General features: G+C 38.7%; 1 protein-coding gene across 1 annotated transcript; it reads left to right on the top strand.

Moving 5' to 3' along the window:
- Nucleotides 1-16,785: 16,785 nt before the first annotated feature.
- Nucleotides 16,786-19,097, top strand: LOC149209995 (disease resistance RPP13-like protein 4). Its single transcript, XM_089398831.1, has 2 exons — nucleotides 16,786-17,504; nucleotides 17,624-19,097. The coding sequence occupies exons 1-2, from the start codon at nucleotides 16,786-16,788 to the stop codon at nucleotides 19,095-19,097; spliced, it is 2,193 nt and encodes a 730-aa protein (XP_089254957.1).
- The last annotated feature ends 651 nt before the right edge of the window (nucleotides 19,098-19,748 follow it).

The raw sequence follows: 19,748 nt of genomic DNA, 5'->3' as shown, positions 1-19,748 counted from the left end.
GTGGCATCTTGAGATTGAAATTGGGGGGTTTCCACTCTAGAAATAGCACATTGATTATTTAGTGGTATATCCTCCAAATCATCCACTTCAACCTTATCCCCGACGTCCATCATATCTGCATCTGAAGAAATCCTATCTAGGATGATGCAGCATCTATGTACATCACCTTTAATACACACTCTCTCTCCATCTCCTCCTCCTTAGGATCAACGAAGATAATGAATCTTGCAAGCATAAAACATAGGCAAGGAATCGATGTAGTTTTGGACATTTGGCATATAATTAAATCATTTAGCACTATTAGTAAAATGTGGCATAACATTAAGGATGAAAAGTGGGATGTTGGACACCTCACTCTCTAGTGTACCTATTGCACCACCAACCAATTCCATTAATAATTTAATATTGCACCGCATTTTGAGATTATCAAAGGCACTTTCTTCTTGGTTCTCTTCATATTGCTCAGTGATTTTAGCGGTTTGTTTTTAAGATGGTTCTATTCTTGGTTTTTGGGATATTTGGCCATACTCCAATGTTTCTCATTATACCTTGGCTAGGCAATGTGCAATCTTGGGGAGAAAAAGGTTTATGTTGCTGCATAGAGACTATAATGAGAAACATTGGAGTGTGGGAAAATATCCCAAAAACCAGTAATAGAACCATCTTAAGAACCAACCAAAATATTGAAATCAACGCATTCATGATTAACTGCGGGAAAAAAATGAAAACACGATTTAAAAAAGGGGTTTTTTCAATCTTTCTTCACACAATTTCATTTTGTGAGTAGCTTGGGCAGTGCAGGTTGTCTTGCATGTTGAAACATATTTCTCTGGTTTGTGCATTGTTTTAACTCTTGAAGAAGGGATATTGTATATTTTTTGCATACCTTTTTTTTCCTATTTGATGGCATCTTCGCATTTGTTCATAGAAGCAATCTCAAACAGTTTGAGTGGGCCTATGGTTAACAGTTTGTGCTTCCTCATAAGATGTTACGGGTTCAAGAGGGAGGTAGAGCACGTACACCTCCTTAGACTTTAGTAATAAAATCAAAGAACTTGGTTGCTTCTCCTATGTCAGTAACATTACAATGATCTTCCCAGAGGGAACATAAAAAATGTTAGTAACATTACAATGTTTTTCCCAAAGGCGACATCAAAAATGTCGTACGTGGGTGGAGCATGATCTATTTTAAACAACTCCCACATGTATTTATGTGTGCATGATTCTCAAATCATTAAAGGTACTTTTTGTTAAAATCGTTGTTTCAAAAATTGAACCTATTTCTATGTTTTCAGTGATTTAAGGTTGAATAGAGCGGTAGGGTCGGATTGATCAACTTGTTGATAGGGGAGTGTTGCAGGGGCACAATTGGATGTTAGTGTAGGAGTACGTGAAAACAAGGGCACAAGCCTTTTAAACAATGTGGCATTGCTAATATTTTGATTTAAAAAGAGGTAATTTTCAGGATAGAAGAATGCATGCTACTTCATATTAGAATTAACCAATCTAGAGTCTCACGAGGTCTAAAAAAACATAAGTATTCCAACTAAGGTGGGCCATTAAAACTGGGAGTTTAGGGAAAAATGGAACAGACTGATTTGCTAGGGCTGCAGAGAGGGTATGGCTTTTTTCTTCAAACTCGATTAGAAACTTTGAATGTCAATAGTTTTAACCAGAGAATTTTCTCCACAACAAAGTTTTGTTGAACAACGCTCACTTGAACTGAACTGGCCATGAAACTGATTTATCAAACATGTCATTAACTTTAAAGCCTAACCATCTAAAAAACGATATACAATCATACATACCGGCATTTGGAGAAGATGTGGCATACTGAGATTGAAATTGGGGGGTTTCTGTTAGGATATTCCGACACATAGGATATAGTTAAGTTCAACTTGGTCTAGTATAGAGTTAGGTATAGAGTTAGGTAAAGTGTGTTTCTTTACCATTGTACAATTTGTAACTTACAATCCAACGGTCACGATATGTAGTGATCCGACGGTTCATTCTCTCCTCGGTATTACCGACACTTGATCTGTGGCTTGACACCCGATTGGTCCATGAGTTCTATTTAAAGCGCATGGAGGGTCATTGTTCGGGTAATCCATGCATGAGAGAAGCTTATGTAAATTTTCATTCTTTGATTAATAAATTGCCTGTAGTAGCCACGTTGGCGCAGGCCGTGGACTGTTTCCCTCTTTGAGGGTTTTAACCACGTCAAAAATACTGGTGTATTGATCTGTGATCTGGTTGTGAGCGGTGTCATTTTGGTGTTCTTTCTGAGGAACTTACCCTGTAAATTCCTACATGGTATCAGAGCTATTTGAGGGCCGCGTCCATTGGTGATCCAAATCTGAAGCCGGTAGAACTGCATGCGGCTGTCGTTTCCTAGATCTGCTGTTTCTGACTGCTTTCGGGCCGAGAGGACTGCTCTGTTGCCTTCAGAGCATCTGTTCCAGTGAGGAACCCCTTTCGTTTCACGCGAAAAGGTTTCCGGTAGCCCTAGCTGTGTCATTTTTCAGATCGGGAGGTATACAGTGTTTTTGCAGTTTACTGTTATTTTCTCTCTGCTTATTTCGGTTTCGGTTTATTTAGCCCTTTTTTTTAACCGGATCTATACCTTTCATCTCTGTGTATGCTCTTTGCCCTGTGACTCTGTACGATCTGGGCAAATCAGAAACAGAAAGGAAGGATTTTTCTCATGCGTATGCTCTTTTCCCTGCACCTTAGTGTGATCTCGGAAAATCAGAAACATTGAGAAAAATATTTAGTTTTTCGGCTAAAGCTAACTTCGAGCCGCAAGGTTTGTTTTTCTTTGCATATTCGTGTTCGGTTTTGTGTTTTGTGTTTTGTAGGGAAAAAGAGCTTTCTCAAGGCAAGCACGCAAACCAAGGCCCCCCCCCCCCCCCTCTCTCTCTCTCTCTCTCTCTCTCAAATTTTTTGTATAGATCAATTGGTTCAAAGCTATTTTAAGAGAGTAGAGGTCTTGGGTTCAAGTCTCCATTTTGTGGGGGCGGATTTTTTCATTCCCGCACATTCGCGCACTTTGCCAGCAACTTCAATAATTTTTTTTCAAAAAGCCATAACTTCTTCATCCGGAAGCCTTTTTCAGAGCCGTTTTTTTTAAAACAGCCTAATTTTTCGAGATCTATCCATTGGAACACTTACTTTCAGCATCTTCAGCTTCAGGTTTTAAAAAAAAAATGGAAAGTCCATGCCAAGTCATTCTTGACAGCACTAACTACTTCCAATGGATAGCCTACATGGAAGATTTACTTAGAAGTAAAGGTCTCTACAGAATAGCCACAGACCAAGAGAAGAAACCAAAAGATGAAGACAAGGCTGCAAAATGGGAAAATAGACAAGATCAAGCACGTGGTTTGATAGGGATGTCTATTTCTCCTGATCTTAGATTCCATATTGCAGAACTTGAGACTCCTCATGAAGCATTGGAAAAAATCGCTAATGTTTTTGGGATTAAAAATGAAATTAGAGCCCATCAACTTGAAAATGAGTTGCTTACTTTGGATCCTAATAATTTTTCTTGCATTGAAGATTTCTTGTCCAAATTCAAGACCCTTAGATATCTCTTGGAAGGTGTTAAGGTTAAGAAAGAAGATGGTAACCTTATTTATTCCATCCTTACTGAGTTGGGACCAGCCTACTCTGTATTTGTTTCCACTTTCCATTCTACAAGGGAAGCTTTCATTTGTCAAGGAAAAGACTACAAGGCCCCTTCCTTTGACTCCTTTTGTGATTCCTTAATAAGAGAACAAGAAAAACTCTTACACATTGGTCTTCTTAATCTTGGAAACTTTTCCACAAAAGCATTAGCCGCCTAGCAGCAACCAAATTCAAAGAATCCTAAGAAGTCATATCCTCAAAAGAATGGTCCTAAACCAACTCAGCCTCAAAATGAAAGATCATTTCAGCAAAATGATAGGACCAATAAAAACAAATGGAAGAAGACTGATAGACATTGTAACTTTTGTAATCGAGATGGCCACTTAGAATCTAAATGCTTTAAGAAGATGGAAGCCTTGGAAGCCGCAATGAAGAAACATAACATCCATGTAGAGCATTCTTCAACTTCAACTTCATCTTCAAGAATGGCACTTGTTGCATGTCGTTGTCAATCATCTCAGTCTAGTTATGCATTAAATGTATCTTCTTCTTCTCATTCTCATGAGTGGCTCATTGATTCTGGAGCCTCTTATCACATGGCCAAAAACCAAGCCATGTTTTCTTCTTTAAATGATTGTAACACCAAAAATATATATGTTGGTGATGATAGATCTCTTAATGTTGTAGGGACTGGAACTGTTCATCTAGACAATGGTCAGTTTAATGATGTACTATGTGTTCCAACCTTATCGTGCAACCTTCTATCTGTATATCAGATAACTCATTCATGTGAAGGTAAAATTGTTGAATTTTCACCTCATGATGTTGTAATCAAGGATCTAAAAGATCCTAAACAGATTCTAGCTACTGGTCTTGCTGATGATTCCACAAGGTTGTATAAGTTTCACAACTTTGGGTCATCAAATCTTCCCTCAGTATTTGTTGCTCATAATGATGAAGTGAGCAAACTTTGGCATGAGCGATTTGGTCACTTAAACTATCGCTCCCTTCAGCATCTATGTAAAGAAAATATGGTGACAGGTCTTCCTATGGTATCTTGCAGAGATGGTGTTTGTTCCGGATGTGTACTCGGAGAACATCATCGGGACAGTTTTGACAAACGTGCCTCTTGGCACGCCTCAGCCCCTTTACAGCTTGTGCATAGTGATTTATGTGGTCCACTTCTTGTTGCTTCATTCTCTGGCTGCAAGTATTTCTTAACTTTCATTGATGATTTCTCCAGACGCACTTGGGTATACTTCTTAAAACTCAAGAGCGAAGTATTTAACACATTTTTGGCCTTCAAAGCCTTTGTTGAAAAACAATCTGGACATCAAATTCTTAAGCTAAGAACTGATAATGGTGGAGAATATGTTAAAAAAACATTCATCAACTTTTGCACCGAAAATGGAATTCAAATGCAACATATTGTTCCATACACTCCACAACAAAATGGTGTAGCTGAAAGGAAAAATCGCACCTTAAAGGAAATGGCTAATTGTATGCTGCATTCTAAAGGAATCAGTCTTAGTTTTTGGGCCGAAGCAATTAATTGTGAAAATTATATAATCAATCGCACTCCTACTAAGGTTCTAGAGAATATCACTCCAGAAGAAGCTTGGAGTTCCATTAAACCAGATGTAAGTCACTTTCTTGTTTTTGGAAGTGAAGCATGGGCCCATATTCCAGATGAAAAGCATAAAGCTTTAGAACCTAAGAGTGAGAAATATACTTTTGTTGGATATTCTGAAGATGTAAAAGGTTATAGACTTATTCCATTTAAGTCCAAAAATGTTATCATTAGAAGAGATGTAAAATTTGATGAAAATAAATCGGCCTGCGAGCCTAGTCCGGCGAATGTGCCACCTCTTCCTATCTCTTCTACTTTTGAAAACATTTCTTCTTTAGATGATGAAAGTGAGGATGATAATCCTCCCCCACCTTCTCAGGATCCTCAACTTCCAAGATGGGTCCGTGCTACTCGGGATGCAGCAGGTGATCTTGCCGGTGATCCTACAGATCAGCGACGTACACGTTCTCAGTTTGAAAGAGCCTCTTCTTTACTGGCTCAAGCTCCAGTAAATCATGATCCTGACACTTTTGCAGAAGCTTCAGGCCATCCACATTGGGAAGCAGCTATGAATGAAGAATATCATTCATTGTTGGCAAATGATACATGGGATCTTGTTCCTCTACCAAAGGGACGCAAACTTGTTAGATGTAAATGGGTTTATAGAGCCAAGTATGGACCAGATGGGAAAGTTGATAAACATAAAGCTCGTCTTGTTGCTAAGGGCTTTTCTCAGGTTGAAGGCATTGACTACACTGAAACCTTCTCCCTTGTTGCCAAAATGAACTCTATCCGCCTTGTTCTTTCCCTTGCTGCCTCTTTAAAATGGGAAGTCCATCAGATGGATGTTAAATCTGCCTTCTTGCATGGGGACTTGCAGGAAGAAATCTATATGGAACAACCCATTGGCTTCATACAAACAGACTCCAGCCTTGTTTTTCGACTTAAGAAATCCCTTTATGGTCTCAAGCAAGCTCCTCGGGCTTGGTATGCCAAAATGGATAGCTTTCTTTTAGAATCTGTCTTTTCTAGGTGTTATTCTGACAATACTGTCTACACCAAGAAAGTGGGCAACTCTCTTATCATCCTTGTTCTTTATGTTGATGACCTTATTCTTACTGGTAGTGATCCCAACCTTATAAACCATGTGAAGTCCAACCTTAAAAAGAAATTTGAAATGACAGACTTAGGACACTTACACTATTTTCTCGGTCTTCAAGTCTTGCAATCCAAGGAGGGTATTTTCCTTTCCCAGTCCAAGTATGCTTGTGATATTCTTCGTCATTTTCACATGGAAGACTGTAAGCCAGCCCCTTCTCCCTTTCATTCTGGAGTCAAACTTTCAGTCTCTTGTACTTCTCCTGAAGTTGATGCTACGTTATACCGTCAACTTGTAGGAAAACTCTTGTATTTAACCCATACTCGTCCTGACCTTTCCTTTGCTGTTGGCCTTGTTGCTCGTTTTATGCAAAACCCCCGTGAAAGTCATTGGAAAGCAGCTAAAAGAATACTTCGTTATGTTCGAGGTACAGTACAGTTTGGGATTCATTACAGTGCCAAAGCAACTCCTCTATTAGTTGGTTTCACTGATTCTGATTGGGCTGGTGACCCTAATGATCGGAAGTCTACTGCCGGTTATGTCTTCACTCTTGGTTCAGGACCTATTACATGGGCTTGTAAGAAAGAGGCTGCCATTTCTCTTTCGTCAGCAGAAGCAGAGTATCGTGGTGCCATGGAAGCTAGTAAGGAAGCCTTGTGGCTTTGTCAGATCCTATCAGAGTTTGGCTTTGAGCAGCAGCATCCAACCACACTTTGGTGTGATAATCAAAGTGCCATTCAGCTATGCAAAGATCCAGTCCAGCATCAGCACAGCAAACACATTGAACTACACATGCACATCATCAGAAAGCTCATTCATGACCATGTTCTTGAAGTGCAATATTGTCCAACAGATGATCAGGTTGCAGACATCTTCACAAAGGCTCTCACAGAGGCGAAGTTCACTAAACTTCGATATATTCTTGGAGTTCAGGTAGTTTTCACTAAGGGGGGATAGGCTCTAGTACCTCCTTCCTTCTCCTATTGTGTCATATTTGTAAATCCTTCAATCCTATCCCAAGTTGTTCTTAAGGGGGGATGTTAGGATATTCCGACACATAGGATATAGTTAAGTTCAACTTGGTCTAGTATAGAGTTAGGTAAAGTGTGTTTCTTTACCGTTGTACATTTTGTAACTTACAATCTGATGGTCACGATATGTAGTGATCCGACGGTTCATTCTCTCCTCGGTATTACCGACACTTGATCCGTGGCTTGACACCCGATTGGTCCATGAGTTCTATTTAAAGCACATGGAGGGTCATTGTTCGGGTAATCCGTGCATGAGAGAAGCTTATGTAAATTTTCATTCTTTGATTAATAAATTGCCTGTAGTAGCCACGTTGGCGCAGGCCATGGACTGTTTCCCTCTTTGAGGGTTTTAACCACGTCAAAAATACTGGTGTATTGACCTGTGATCTGGTTGTGAGCGGTGTCCTTTTGGTGTTCTTTCTGAAGAACTTACCCTGTAAATTCCTATAGTTTCCACTCTAGAAATAGCACATCCTCCAAATCATCCACCTTTGTGAACTTGAATGACCTCTTTAAACTCTCGATCATATGATATGTTGTGTTTAAAATGTTTCGTTTCTCTATGTAACTTAAAATATGATAGTACTTGTTGTTTTCAGGAGTAAACAATTAATTTTGATACTTGATATTAAATCTAGTTTTCGGAGTTTTAAATTGTGACCGAATTAATTGGAATGATGTATTTTGAAATTTTAAAATAACGCAATATTAACTTACCAAAAAAATTTAGATACAACAAAATTAATATAAATAATAAATAACAGGTGCTTTGAATTGCGTCATGCAGGCAATGGAAAAATCTATTTAGAAGACACAATACTTTTATTTCTTGCGATTACATTTCATTAGGTGTTGTTTGAGCCTTTTCATTACCTGATGTACACACAAAAAAGAAGGAACGAAAAAAATATATTCAGGGAATAGTACGATACTTTTCTGTGTCACGAAGATATTTCTTTTCTCAACATCATCTAATCCCAACAAAGAACAAATGAAAAAATCTATTTAGTGAACACGATCCTTTTCTTGGTTGTGAACACACATTTCATTAATGCGCTAATCCTTTCTTTATTTAGGTAATACCTACCAACCAACCAACGAAAGAAAAAGCAAAAGATTCATTTATTCATTTATCAAATTGATTAGCTAATTTTAGTTAATATTAATATTATTTTTGTTTAGATCAGATAGCTCAATTGGTAATTGTTATGGAAATGAAGTGTCACGGAGGGAAGTGGAAGTTTTGGGTTCAAATCTTGTGCAATCCCCAATAAAAATGAATAGTTAGACATATAAAAATATATTCTTATCAAACTTACAAAAAAAATTAACATTATTTTTCCATTAATAACACCCAACCTCAAATCATTTCCATAAAACTTTAATAAACCAATAATCTAATAAAAAAAACTAAGCACAAATCAGTGTTGAAAATGTAATTTCAACCCCGCATGAGTTGACCCATGAAGCAGCATTTAATTCACCAAAACCGCTTCTGGAAAACCTCTGACACATATCGGACCGCTTTTGCTGTGAAGGGGGTTTCCGTGCAATCGACTCCGATGTAATGAAATGCCTCCACGCGTCCTCTGTACCTTTTGCAAAACCACTGCTCCATCGGAACGTAACGTTTGGCAAACAAAGGTCTTCCGAAATCCACCTCAATCGTTCGATTCCATGAGAGCAAATCAACGATTGTCGGACTTCACAAACCTACAGCAAATAAATTTTAACGTGGCGTAAAAGTTTTTGTTTGATCGCCGGTCCTGTCAGCAAGGGAAATAAATGAAATTTATTGTGATGGGTAGAAAGTAGATAAAAATTTTAAACTTTAATGTTTTATTTACTTACGGAAGTATGGGGGTAGTAATGGCAATGTAAGTTTTTATTTTTAATCGCATTTGATATATATGCGTTATGTAATTGTTCAGTTGACTTTTTTTCTAAATAAAATTGAGGTTTGCACAACAGTGCAATGTGTGAATGAAAAACAAAACGAAGATGAACATTGTATAATGTAAGGCGAATATTGCACAGCAGTGCATAGAAGAAGAAGCAGGGGAGATTTTCTTGAGAGGTTAACTTTGTATGTATGGCAGTGCGAAAACGAAGGATAGATTAGAACAAAGCATGTAATATTTTGTGTGGTAAAGTTTTTTTTAATGAGCAGGCACATAATGTTTTCCTTTTTTGGAGCAACATATGTAAAAATTGTTTTTACAGCAGTATATGTAAAAGGTTTTCACAGCAGTGAATGTAAATGAGGTTTTTACACACAGTAGTGTAAAATCTCAGTAGGAGACAGAGTAATTTTGTTGAAATGTTTTGGTGAATCCCTCTGAGTGAAAGAGGATGAAGTTTGTATCAGGCACTATATTTTAATGAATACAAATCTTTTTGTGTGTGTGTAATACTCTGTTCTCAGAAATTTTTAAGCTTCCCTGTGTTAAAGATCCTGGACAGAAATAGAGCATTGTCTCTGTGTGTGTTTAGTTTGTTTGTTTTTGGGATTTGACCAGAAAAATCCCCAACAGTGGTATCAGAGCAGGTTTAGGCTCTTTAAAGGTGTTAAAGAAGCTGAAGGGAGGAGTTTTTTGTTGCATCAGTAAATCTTCTCCAGCAAAGTGAAGTCTCAGGCAAAAGAATCCAGGTATTTCTCAAAGTTTTTTTTGTGTTACTGCTGAAGAAACAGTGAGTATTTTAAACACAGTCAAGAATTTAAACCATAGCTAAGAATGCAAGGAATGGCCAGCACAAGCACCAGTGTGGGTATGTTTAACACCGAGCTCCCACAATTTAATGGAAAAAACTATGACTATTGGGCCATAACCATGAGAGCCCTGTTTGCCTCACAAGATTTATGGGAACTAGTTGAAGATGGGTTTGAAGAACCAGCAGATGAAAATGAGTTTAATAGATTAACTCAAGCAGAGAAAGACTTGTTGAAGAGTAATAGGAAGAAGGATTCAAAAGCCCGTGTATTTTTGTATCTAGCAGTGGACCAGAGTGTGTTTCCAAGGATAGCAGCAGCTAAGACATCCAAAGAAGCATGACAAACTCTCAAGACAGCCTATCAAGGCATGGAGAAAGTGAAGACAACAAAACTACAGTTGCTGAGGAGAGATTTTGAGAATCTGAGCATGAGGGAGTTAGACAACATTGACTCATTCTTCACACATGTGATTGGTCTAGTCACACAGACGAGAACTCATGGAGAAACCCTTGAAGAAAGAAGGATTGTGGAGAAACTATTGAGGGTCCTACCCTCAAAGTTTGATGTGATTGTCACCACCATAGAAGAGACAAAGGATCTCTCAAACTTTTCAGTTGATGAGCTACATGCATCACTGTTAACACATGAGCAGAGGTTGAGTAGAAATGAAAACTCATCTCTAGAGCAAGCCTTTAAGACCCAAATGTCTTTTGGAAGAGGACGAGGTCAAGGCAGAGGAAAGAAGAGAGGAAGAGGCAGAAGTCAAAATAGAGGTAGAAGGAACAGCCCAGCAAATTCTCAAGGAAGAGGCAGCAATCCAAATCAGAACCAAGGCCAAGGCAGCAACCAACAAAGAGGACAACATCATGCTCAAGGACAAAGGTATGAAAAATCCAATGTCCAATGTTATTATTGTAAAAAAATATGGGCATTATGCCAGTGAATGTAGGAAGAAGGAGCATGATATGAGTAATAGATCTAGTTCAAACATTACTAGAGAAAATATCAGCCAAGATAATGTATTGTTAGCTTGTAACATGGCTGAAACAAACAGTGAAGATATATGGTTTTTAGACTCAGGTTGCAGCAACCATATGACAGGAAACATAGCCCTCTTTTCTGCTCTAGATCAAAATGTAAAATCACAAGTCACACTAGGAACTGACAGCAAAATTTATGTTATGGGAAAAGGAGAGGTAAAAATATTTACAAAGAAAGGTGAAAAGAAAACCATAGCAGATGTCTACTATGTCCCTGGAATGAAGTGTAACCTCTTGAGTATTGGACAGCTTGTTTAAAAGGGTTACAATATCTTCTTTGTGAATGATGTATGCACCATCATGGATAGAGCACCTAGCAAAAGATGTATTGTTGAAGTGAAGATGACAAAGAACAGAATGTTCCCTCTCAGAATAATGGCAGATTTGAAAAACAAAGAAGTTATTGCAGCAGTCACCCAAGAGGTTTTCCAAAGCGTGCCAAAGGATGAAAATTGGTTGTGGCACTTGAGATTTGGACATCTCAACTTTGGAGGTCTTAACTTGTTGAACAGAAAAGGAATGGTAAGAAGATTACCATTGATAGAGAAACCGGACAGCCTTTGTGAAGGTTGCATATTGGGGAAACAACACAGAGAAATTTTTCCATCAGGGAAAAGCATAAGGGCAAAGGCACCCTTAGAGATTGTCCACTCAGACTTATGTGGACCAATGCAAACTCCATCATTAGCAGGTAGCCAATATTTCCTAACATTCAGTGATGACTTTACAAGAAAGACTTGGGCTTATTTCCTTAAAAACAAAAGTGAAGTGTTTGAAAAATTTAGAAATTTCAAAGCACTTGTTGAAAACCAAAGCGGGCTGCATATCAAAGTTTTGAGAACTAATAGAGGAGGTGAGTATATCTCCAAGGAGTTTCTATGGTTTTGTAGAGAAAATGGGATTCATAAGCAGTTTATAGGTAGGTACACTCTGCAGCAAAATGGAGTTGCTGAAAGGAAGAACAGGACCATCATGGATATGGCAAGGAGCATGCTAAAGGCAAAGCATTTGCCAAATGATTATTGGGCTGAAGCTGTAAATTGTGCAGTTTACATTTTGAATAGGTGTCCTACAAAAGCAGTCATGAACAAAGTGCCCAAAGAAGCATGGAGTGGGAGAAAGCAAGGTGTCACCCACTTGAAAGTTTTTGAATGTGTGGCCTATGCACACATTCCAGATCAGCTAAGGAGGAAGTTGGATAACAAAGGGGAGAAATGTATTTTCATTGGATACAGTGAGGAATCCAAAGCTTACAGGTTGTATATCCCATCTACCAAGAAGTTTTATGTCAGCAGAGATGTTCAATTCATTGAGGAGGAAGCTTGGGATAGAAGCATAGAGAAAACAGTGAATGTTAAAAATTGTTTGTCTCATGATGAAGATGATGAGGAGATGGCTAAAATACATCCCCAAACAGCAGCGCCAACACAATAACAGCAAGGGACACCATTGAGGATAAATGAAAGTGCTTCTCCAAGCACACCACAAGGAGGAAATTCAAGTGCATCTTCAAGCACTTGCACACCAAATGAAAGAGGTAAGAAATTCAGAAATTTAAGTGATATTTATGATGAAAGTATGAATTCCTTATTTGCCTTGTATTGTCATGTTGATGACCCTATTCATTTCGAAGATGCAATTAAAGATAAGAAATGGATAGAAGCTATGGATGAGGAGATTAATGCCATAGAAAGAAACAAGACATGGGATTTGGTTGAGCTACCAAAAGGTAAAGAATTCATTGGAGTCAAATGGGTCTACAAGACCAAGAGCAATGCTGAAGGTAAAATAGAAAGACACAAGGCAAGGCTGGTTGTCAAAGGGTATAAGTAGCAGTATGGGAGAGATTATGAGGAAACTTTCGCACCGGTTGCAAGAATGGAAACCGTGAGAGCAGTGCTATCCATAGCAGCTCAAAACAAGTGGAAAGTTTACCAAATGGACGTGAAGTCAGCATTCCTAAATGGAGTGTTAATGGAAGAGGTTTACATTGAACAACCTCTAGGCTATGAGAAGAAAGGTGAAGAGCACAAAGTGTGCAAATTGAAGAAAGCTCTTTATGGGCTGAAGCAAGCGCCAAGAGCATGGTACAGTAGGATAGATTCCTATCTACTGGAAAATGGATTTGAGAAATGTGAGGGTGAACCCACCGTCTACATCAAAGAAAAGGATGGTAAAATTTTGATTGTTGTCTTATATGTTGATGATGTGATTTTCACAGGTAATGATGATCATCTCATTGAGAATTTCAAATCAGTCATGAAGGAGGAATTTGAAATGACTGACATGGGTTTGCTGAGATACTTCTTAGGAATAGAAGTAGATCAAAATGAAAATGGAATTTTTATTTCACAAGCAAAATATGTAAATGAAGTATTGGGCAGATTTAACATGCAAGAGTGGAAGGCAGCAATCACTCCCACAGTGATGGGATTAAAACTCAGCAGAGAGAACAACAGCAAGGACTTTGATCCTAGTTTGTACAAGAGTATAGTTGGCAGCCTTATGTATTTAACTGCAACTAGGCCTGACATAATGTATGTTGTTAGTTTAATTTCCAGATTCATGGAGAGACCAAAATAAGCACATTGGCAGGCAGCAAAAAGAATTCTGAGGTATGTCAAAGGTACTAAAATGTTTGGTATTTTATATACTATCTCAGAATGTTCAAATTTAATTGGGTACACTGATAGTGATTGGGCTGGAAGTGTAGATGATCGGAAAAGCACTTCCGGTTATGTCTTCCGCATGGGTTCAGGAGCCATTTCATGGGCTTCTAAGAAGCAGTCCATTGTAGCATTGTCTACAGTAGAGGCTGAATATGTGGCAGCTACAGCAGCAACATGTCAAGCAGTTTGGATGAGAAGAATGTTGAGGAGCTTAGGCCAAGAGCAGACAAAAGCAACAGCGATTTTTTGTGACAATAGCTCTGCTATTGCATTATCCAAGAATTCGGTGTTTCATAAGAGAACGAAACACATTAACACAAGGTTTCACTACATCAGAGAATTGGTGAACAATGGAGAAATTGTTTTAGAACATTGCAGGACTCAGGAACAGGTAGCAAACATTTTGACAAAGCCATTGGCTCAGAAAAGCTTCGAATTTTTGAGGAAGTGTTTGGGTATGACTGAATGCCCAACAGTTGAAATTAAAGGGGAGTGTTGAAAATGTAATTTCAACCGCGCATGAGTTGACCCGTGAAGCAGCATTTAATTCGCCAAAACCGCTTCTGGAAAACCTCTGACACATATCGGACCGTTTTTGCTGTGAAGGGGGTTTCCGTGCAATCAACTCCGATGCAATGAAATGCCTCCACTCGTCCTCTGTACCTTCTACAAAACCACTGCTCCATCAGAACGTAACGTTCGGCAAACAAAGGTCTTCCGAAATCCACCTCAACCGTTCCATTCCATGAGAGCAAATCAACAGTTGTCAGACTTCACAAACCTGCAGCAAATAATTTTTAACGTGGCGTAAAAGTTTTTGTTTGACCGCCGGTCCTGTCAGCAAGGGAAATAAATGAAATTTCTTGTGATGTGTAGAAAGTAGATAAAAATTTTAAACTTTAATGTTTTATTGACTTACGGAAGTATGGGGGTAGTAATGGCAATATAAATTTTTATTTTTAATCACATTTGATATATATGCGTTATGTAATTGTTCAGTTGACTTTTTTTGTAAAGAAAATCGAGGTTTGCACAACAGTGCAATGTGTGAATGAAAAACAAAACGAAGACGAACATTGTATAATGTAAGGCGAATATTGCACAGTAGTGCATAGAAGAAGAAGCAGGGGAGATTTTCTTGAGAGGTTAACTTTGTATGTATGGATCGCACAGCAGTGCGAAGACGAAGGAAAGATTAGAACAGAGCATGTAATATTTTGTGTGGTAAAGTTTTTTTTAATGAGCAGGCACATAATGTTTTCCTTTGTTGGAGCAACATATGTAAAAATTGTTTTTACAGCCGTATATGTAAAAGGTTTTTACAGCAGTGAATGTAAATGAGGTTTTTACACACAGCAGTGTAAAATCTCAGGAGGAGACAGAGTAATTTTGTTGAAATGTTTTGGTGAATCCCTCTGAGTGAAAGAGAATGAAGGTTGTATCAGGCATTATATTTTAATGAATACAAATCTTTTTTTGTGTGTGTAATACTCTGTTCTCAGAAATTTTTAAGCTTCCCTGTGTTAAAGATCGTGGAGAAAAACAAAACATTGTTTGTTTGTTTTTGGGATTTTACCAGAAAAATCCCCAACAATCAGCGAAGCTACAAAACTGATAACTTGAAGCTTAAATTTCCCTAGGTTACTTGCGATTGATAAAGTTTTTGCATACGTTAGTCATGGGGAACTAAGATTAGGTATCTGTTTTTTAGCGGATCAATTTAAGCATTAGCGAAGTTTCTACTTACTTTGTGTGCGCGGCAAAGTCATACATCACCCTCCACCTTCGGATAAGTATCGATTGTGAAGGGTATTTATGTGATCAGAGCGTAGGATGTGCTTGTATTAGCGTGAACTGTTAGAGTGAAAACGAGTTAAGAGAGTGAGTGCTGCCGAGGAGGAGCGAAGGAAAAGGAAAAGAAGAAGGTGGTAAAATCTGAGGAGGAGACAGAGTAATTTTGTTGAAATGTTTTGGTGAATTTTTTTGGGTGAAAGAGGATAAAGTTTGTATCACGCATTATATTTTAATGAATACAAATCTTTTTGTGTGTGTAATACTCTGTTCTCATAAATTTTTAAGCTTCCCTGTGTTAAAGATCCTGTAGAGAAATAGAACATTGTTTGTTTGTTTTTGGGATTTTACCAGAAAAATCCCAACAATCAGGTAAGCTACAAAACTGATAACTTGAAGCTTAAATTTCCCTAGGTTACTTGCGATTGATAAAGTTTTTGCATACGTTAGTCATGGGGAACTAAGATTAGGTATCTGTTTTTTAGCGGATCAATTTAAGCATTAGCGAAGTTTCTACTTACTTCGTGTGCGCGGCAAAGTCATACATCACCCTCCACCTTCGGATAAGTATCGATTGTGAAGGGTATTTATGTGATCAGAGCGTAGGATGTGCTTGTATTAGCGTGAACTGTTAGAGTGAAAACGAGTTAAGAGAGTGAGTGCTGCGGAGGAGGAGCGAAGGAAAAGGAAAAGAAGAAGAAGGTAAAGATGTCAGGCGCTAGTGTTGTTAATTTTCTGGCAGATAAAGTGTTTTCCGTGCTTGCGGAAAAGTTAAAGGAAGAAGCATCGGTGGTTGTGAAGTTCAAAGAGGAGTTTGAATCGATATACTACGAGCTTGCCAATATAAAATCCATGTTGAATGATGCCGGGGAGCGGACGGACTTGCAATCGATGGCCAATTGGCTGCAAAACCTTCGGGATGTTCTCACCGATGGTATGGACCTCGTAGAGGAGAGCGACGAGGCCGACAACGCTCAAACTTCAATTTTGCAGCATCCACTTTTGAAGCATCCGATTGGCCAGAAGATTATTATGCTGGATCAAATGCGCCGTCAGTTTATGTTTATGCTTCAGAAGGGCCGTGGGATTGAGAAATTAAAAAAGAGAATCCAGAAGATTAATGGCACTAGCAATCAACATGTCACGTATCTCAAATCTTTTAATGTGGATGTGAAGCCGTCTTCAGGACACTAGAAAGCAAGTTGCAATTCTCCTCTATTAAGAAATGATGAGATATTTGTGGGCATGCAAGATGAAATCGATGCCATTACTAAAATGATGTTGAAGGAGAACGACCCTCGAGTCATTGCCGTTTGGGGCATGGGAGGCCTTGGCAAAAGTACCATGATCCGGCATGTTTTCGACAGTAAAGTAGTTCAGAAGAGATTCAAGCATCGGGTTTGGCTGACTGTATCAGAGAAATTCAAGACTGACCACCTTCTCCACGACATCGCTCAACAGATAAATCTTCCAAAATATGAGATCAACAATAACCAGACTGAGTTAAGGTTAGAAAGTCTTAGAATCAGAATTCATAGACACTTAGGACAGAAATTAAAGCCTTGTCTATTTGTTCTCGATGACGTGTGGGACCAAAATGTTTTCCAACAGATTGGCTTCGACCGTGAGAACAAAACCAATAAATACAAGATTGTTGTGATCACCCGAGATAAAGGTGTTTCCAATGCTATACTTGCTCATTACACCCACGAGATGAAATATTTATCAGACGAAAAGAGCTTGGGCTTATTTTGCGTTCACGTTTTTCCAGATGGGAAACTTCCAGAGCATCTCGAGTCTTTCCGCCCAGATATTCTAAACAAATGTACTAGGCTTCCCAATGCAGTAGAAGCAATAGCAAAATCCATGGCAGGAGTAAGCATGATCGATAGTCACTGGGAAATGGCGTTGCGTAATGTAGATAAAGAGGACCTCATAACAAAGCACGTCGTGCCCACTTTAAGGTCAAGTTATAACGCTCTGCCTCATCATCTCAAAGCTTGTTTCTTTACTTTGCTTCTTTTCCTCCCAATACAAAATTAAAATCAGAACGTTTAGTATATGCATGGCTTGCCCATTTTAGAGATTTTCTTCCAAGCGGAGCAGACGGATTAGATAGAGCGTGGTCTTACGTGGAGCAACTAGTCCATCGGTGTGTAATAGAGGCATCCGAGCTCAGTGTGGATGGGCGGGTAAAGTATTGCCAAATGCAGGAATTTTTTCATGCTTTAGCTGTTTCTGAATCTGACAAGGAAGCTAAGTGCTTGTTAAAGTGGAAAGAAAGATTAACAGACTTCCCCGTGCAGGACTGTAAGCACGCCCGTAGAATTGCATTGTCTAAAACCCATATATCCAGCATAAAGGACGCCATCCAGTGTCCAGACCTCCGCATTTTGTCGTTGTGTGACAACATCAGCCTCACATCAATTTCAGCAGGCTTTTTTAAAAACCTCAAATATCTGGCAGTGTTAGATTTAAGTAAAACTGGCATCAAGACCTTGCCGGCCAAACCAATCGGGAATTTAAAACGGCTGAAGTTCCTGATCTTGTCAGGAACAAAGATAGGGGAGCTGCCTGAATCCTTGGGCAGTCTCCGAAGCCTCCTGTTTCTTGATGTCAGCGATTGTGAATATCTACGCAAGCTGCACCCCGGGATAGGTAACCATACATCTATGCAATATCTGGATTTCACCAGCTGCAAAAATTTAGAATCGTTGCCTTCTGGATTATCGAAGCTCCGTTCATTAAGAACGTTGAGGTTGAAAGGAGTCGCATTCAACAGGAAAGCAGCCGCAGCTGATGCTTTTGGGTGGACGGGTTTCAAAGATTTCACTCACATGCGAACCCTGTCCTTAACATTCACTAGTGAGACAGCATTATCTGAAGGTTCTCTCTCGCTACAGACTTGGCCGAGCATTGGAAATATGCGGTCCCTCTCCTTGCAATACCTGTCTTCTGGTGATGAATGCTGCACTCTTCCACTGGGCCAGCTGGGAGTCATGCAACGTCTGGAAAGGCTTAGTCTAGAGAAGCTGCTAGTGCCCCCGCCTGCTTCGACCTTTTGGGAATATCATCTTCAAAACCTCAATGAGCTGAAATTATGTGGTGATGACAGCTATGGTGGAAGTTATTATAAAGGCATAGAAAACATCCCTAATCTGAAAAAGCTATCTTTGAGCAGCAACAGAAAGTGCGTGAACCTTCCCAAGAGGTTTGGAGAATCAAACGCATTCCCCGAACTGGAAGAACTCATCATAGATTGTTACGAGAACTTGGAAAACTTCCCGTCTTTGTATCGCAATACAATGCCGTTGTTGAAGAATTTGCAAATCACAAATTGTAGCCTGATGAAAGACATGCCTACCGGATTAGAGCAGCTGAATAGCCTCCAGAAAGTACAGTTGGACCCCGACCTTCTAAAACGGAACCATTATCGCCCAATTAAGAACGCCAGTGGGTCTCTGATCAAATACGTTCTACAGAGGAAGGGCTATCCGCAAATTCTGGACGAAAGAGGACATGCAATCAAGAACATTATTTTTCAGCAAAACAGATGATTAGGATGTGTTGGCTTCTTCACAGTGGACTGTTAGCTGATGGGAATGTATGGGTGAGTTTGCCTCTGAATGGGCGAATTATACTTTTTCCGAACGCCATATTGGGCCTGCCATCCTTCAGTGGTACACAAATATAACTTTTAGGGGGCCTTTATGAACTATGATAAGGGCCTTTCTGAACTGTGATAAAGCCCTGTCTGGGCTTATGTGTATGTGATGAACCTCATTATGTAATCTTGAAATATAGTTTACTCAATCTGTAATTTTTATTTGTGTAAATATTTTTCAGATATAGTTTACTCATTCTGTAATTTTTATTTGTGTAAATATTTTTCGGATATTGTTCATTCTGTAATTTTTATTGCGTAAATATTTTTTAATACATGAATGGGAATTTTTCGAATATTGTTCATTCTGTAATTTTTATTGCGTAAATATGTTTTAATACATGAATGGGAATTTTTGGAATATTGTTCATTCTGTAATTTTTATTGGGTAAATATTTTTTAATATATGAATGGGAATTTTACAATATTTAATTAGTATAATTATAGTAGTAAACCATGTTGATTTCGACATAAAAATGATATTAATCAAGATATGGCATTCTGTAATTTTTATTTGTGTAAATATTTTTCGAATATTGTTCAT

This window comes from Pinus tabuliformis, chromosome 1_2, assembly GCF_031772625.1.
Source record: "Pinus tabuliformis cultivar Carrire ecotype Pingquan chromosome 1_2, CPIR1, whole genome shotgun sequence".
Taxonomy (NCBI): Eukaryota; Viridiplantae; Streptophyta; class Pinopsida; order Pinales; family Pinaceae; genus Pinus; species Pinus tabuliformis.
This window is presented reverse-complemented; position numbering and strand designations above follow the sequence as displayed.

Coding starts and splice junctions, on each gene's coding strand:
- LOC149209995 (XM_089398831.1), top strand. CDS start 16,786: ATGCAAGATGAAATCGATGCCATTACTAAAATGATGTTGAAGGAGAAC. Junction 17,505..17,623: donor CACGTCGTGCCCACTTTAAG/GTCAAGTTATAA, acceptor TGCCCATTTTAG/AGATTTTCTTCCAAGCGGAG.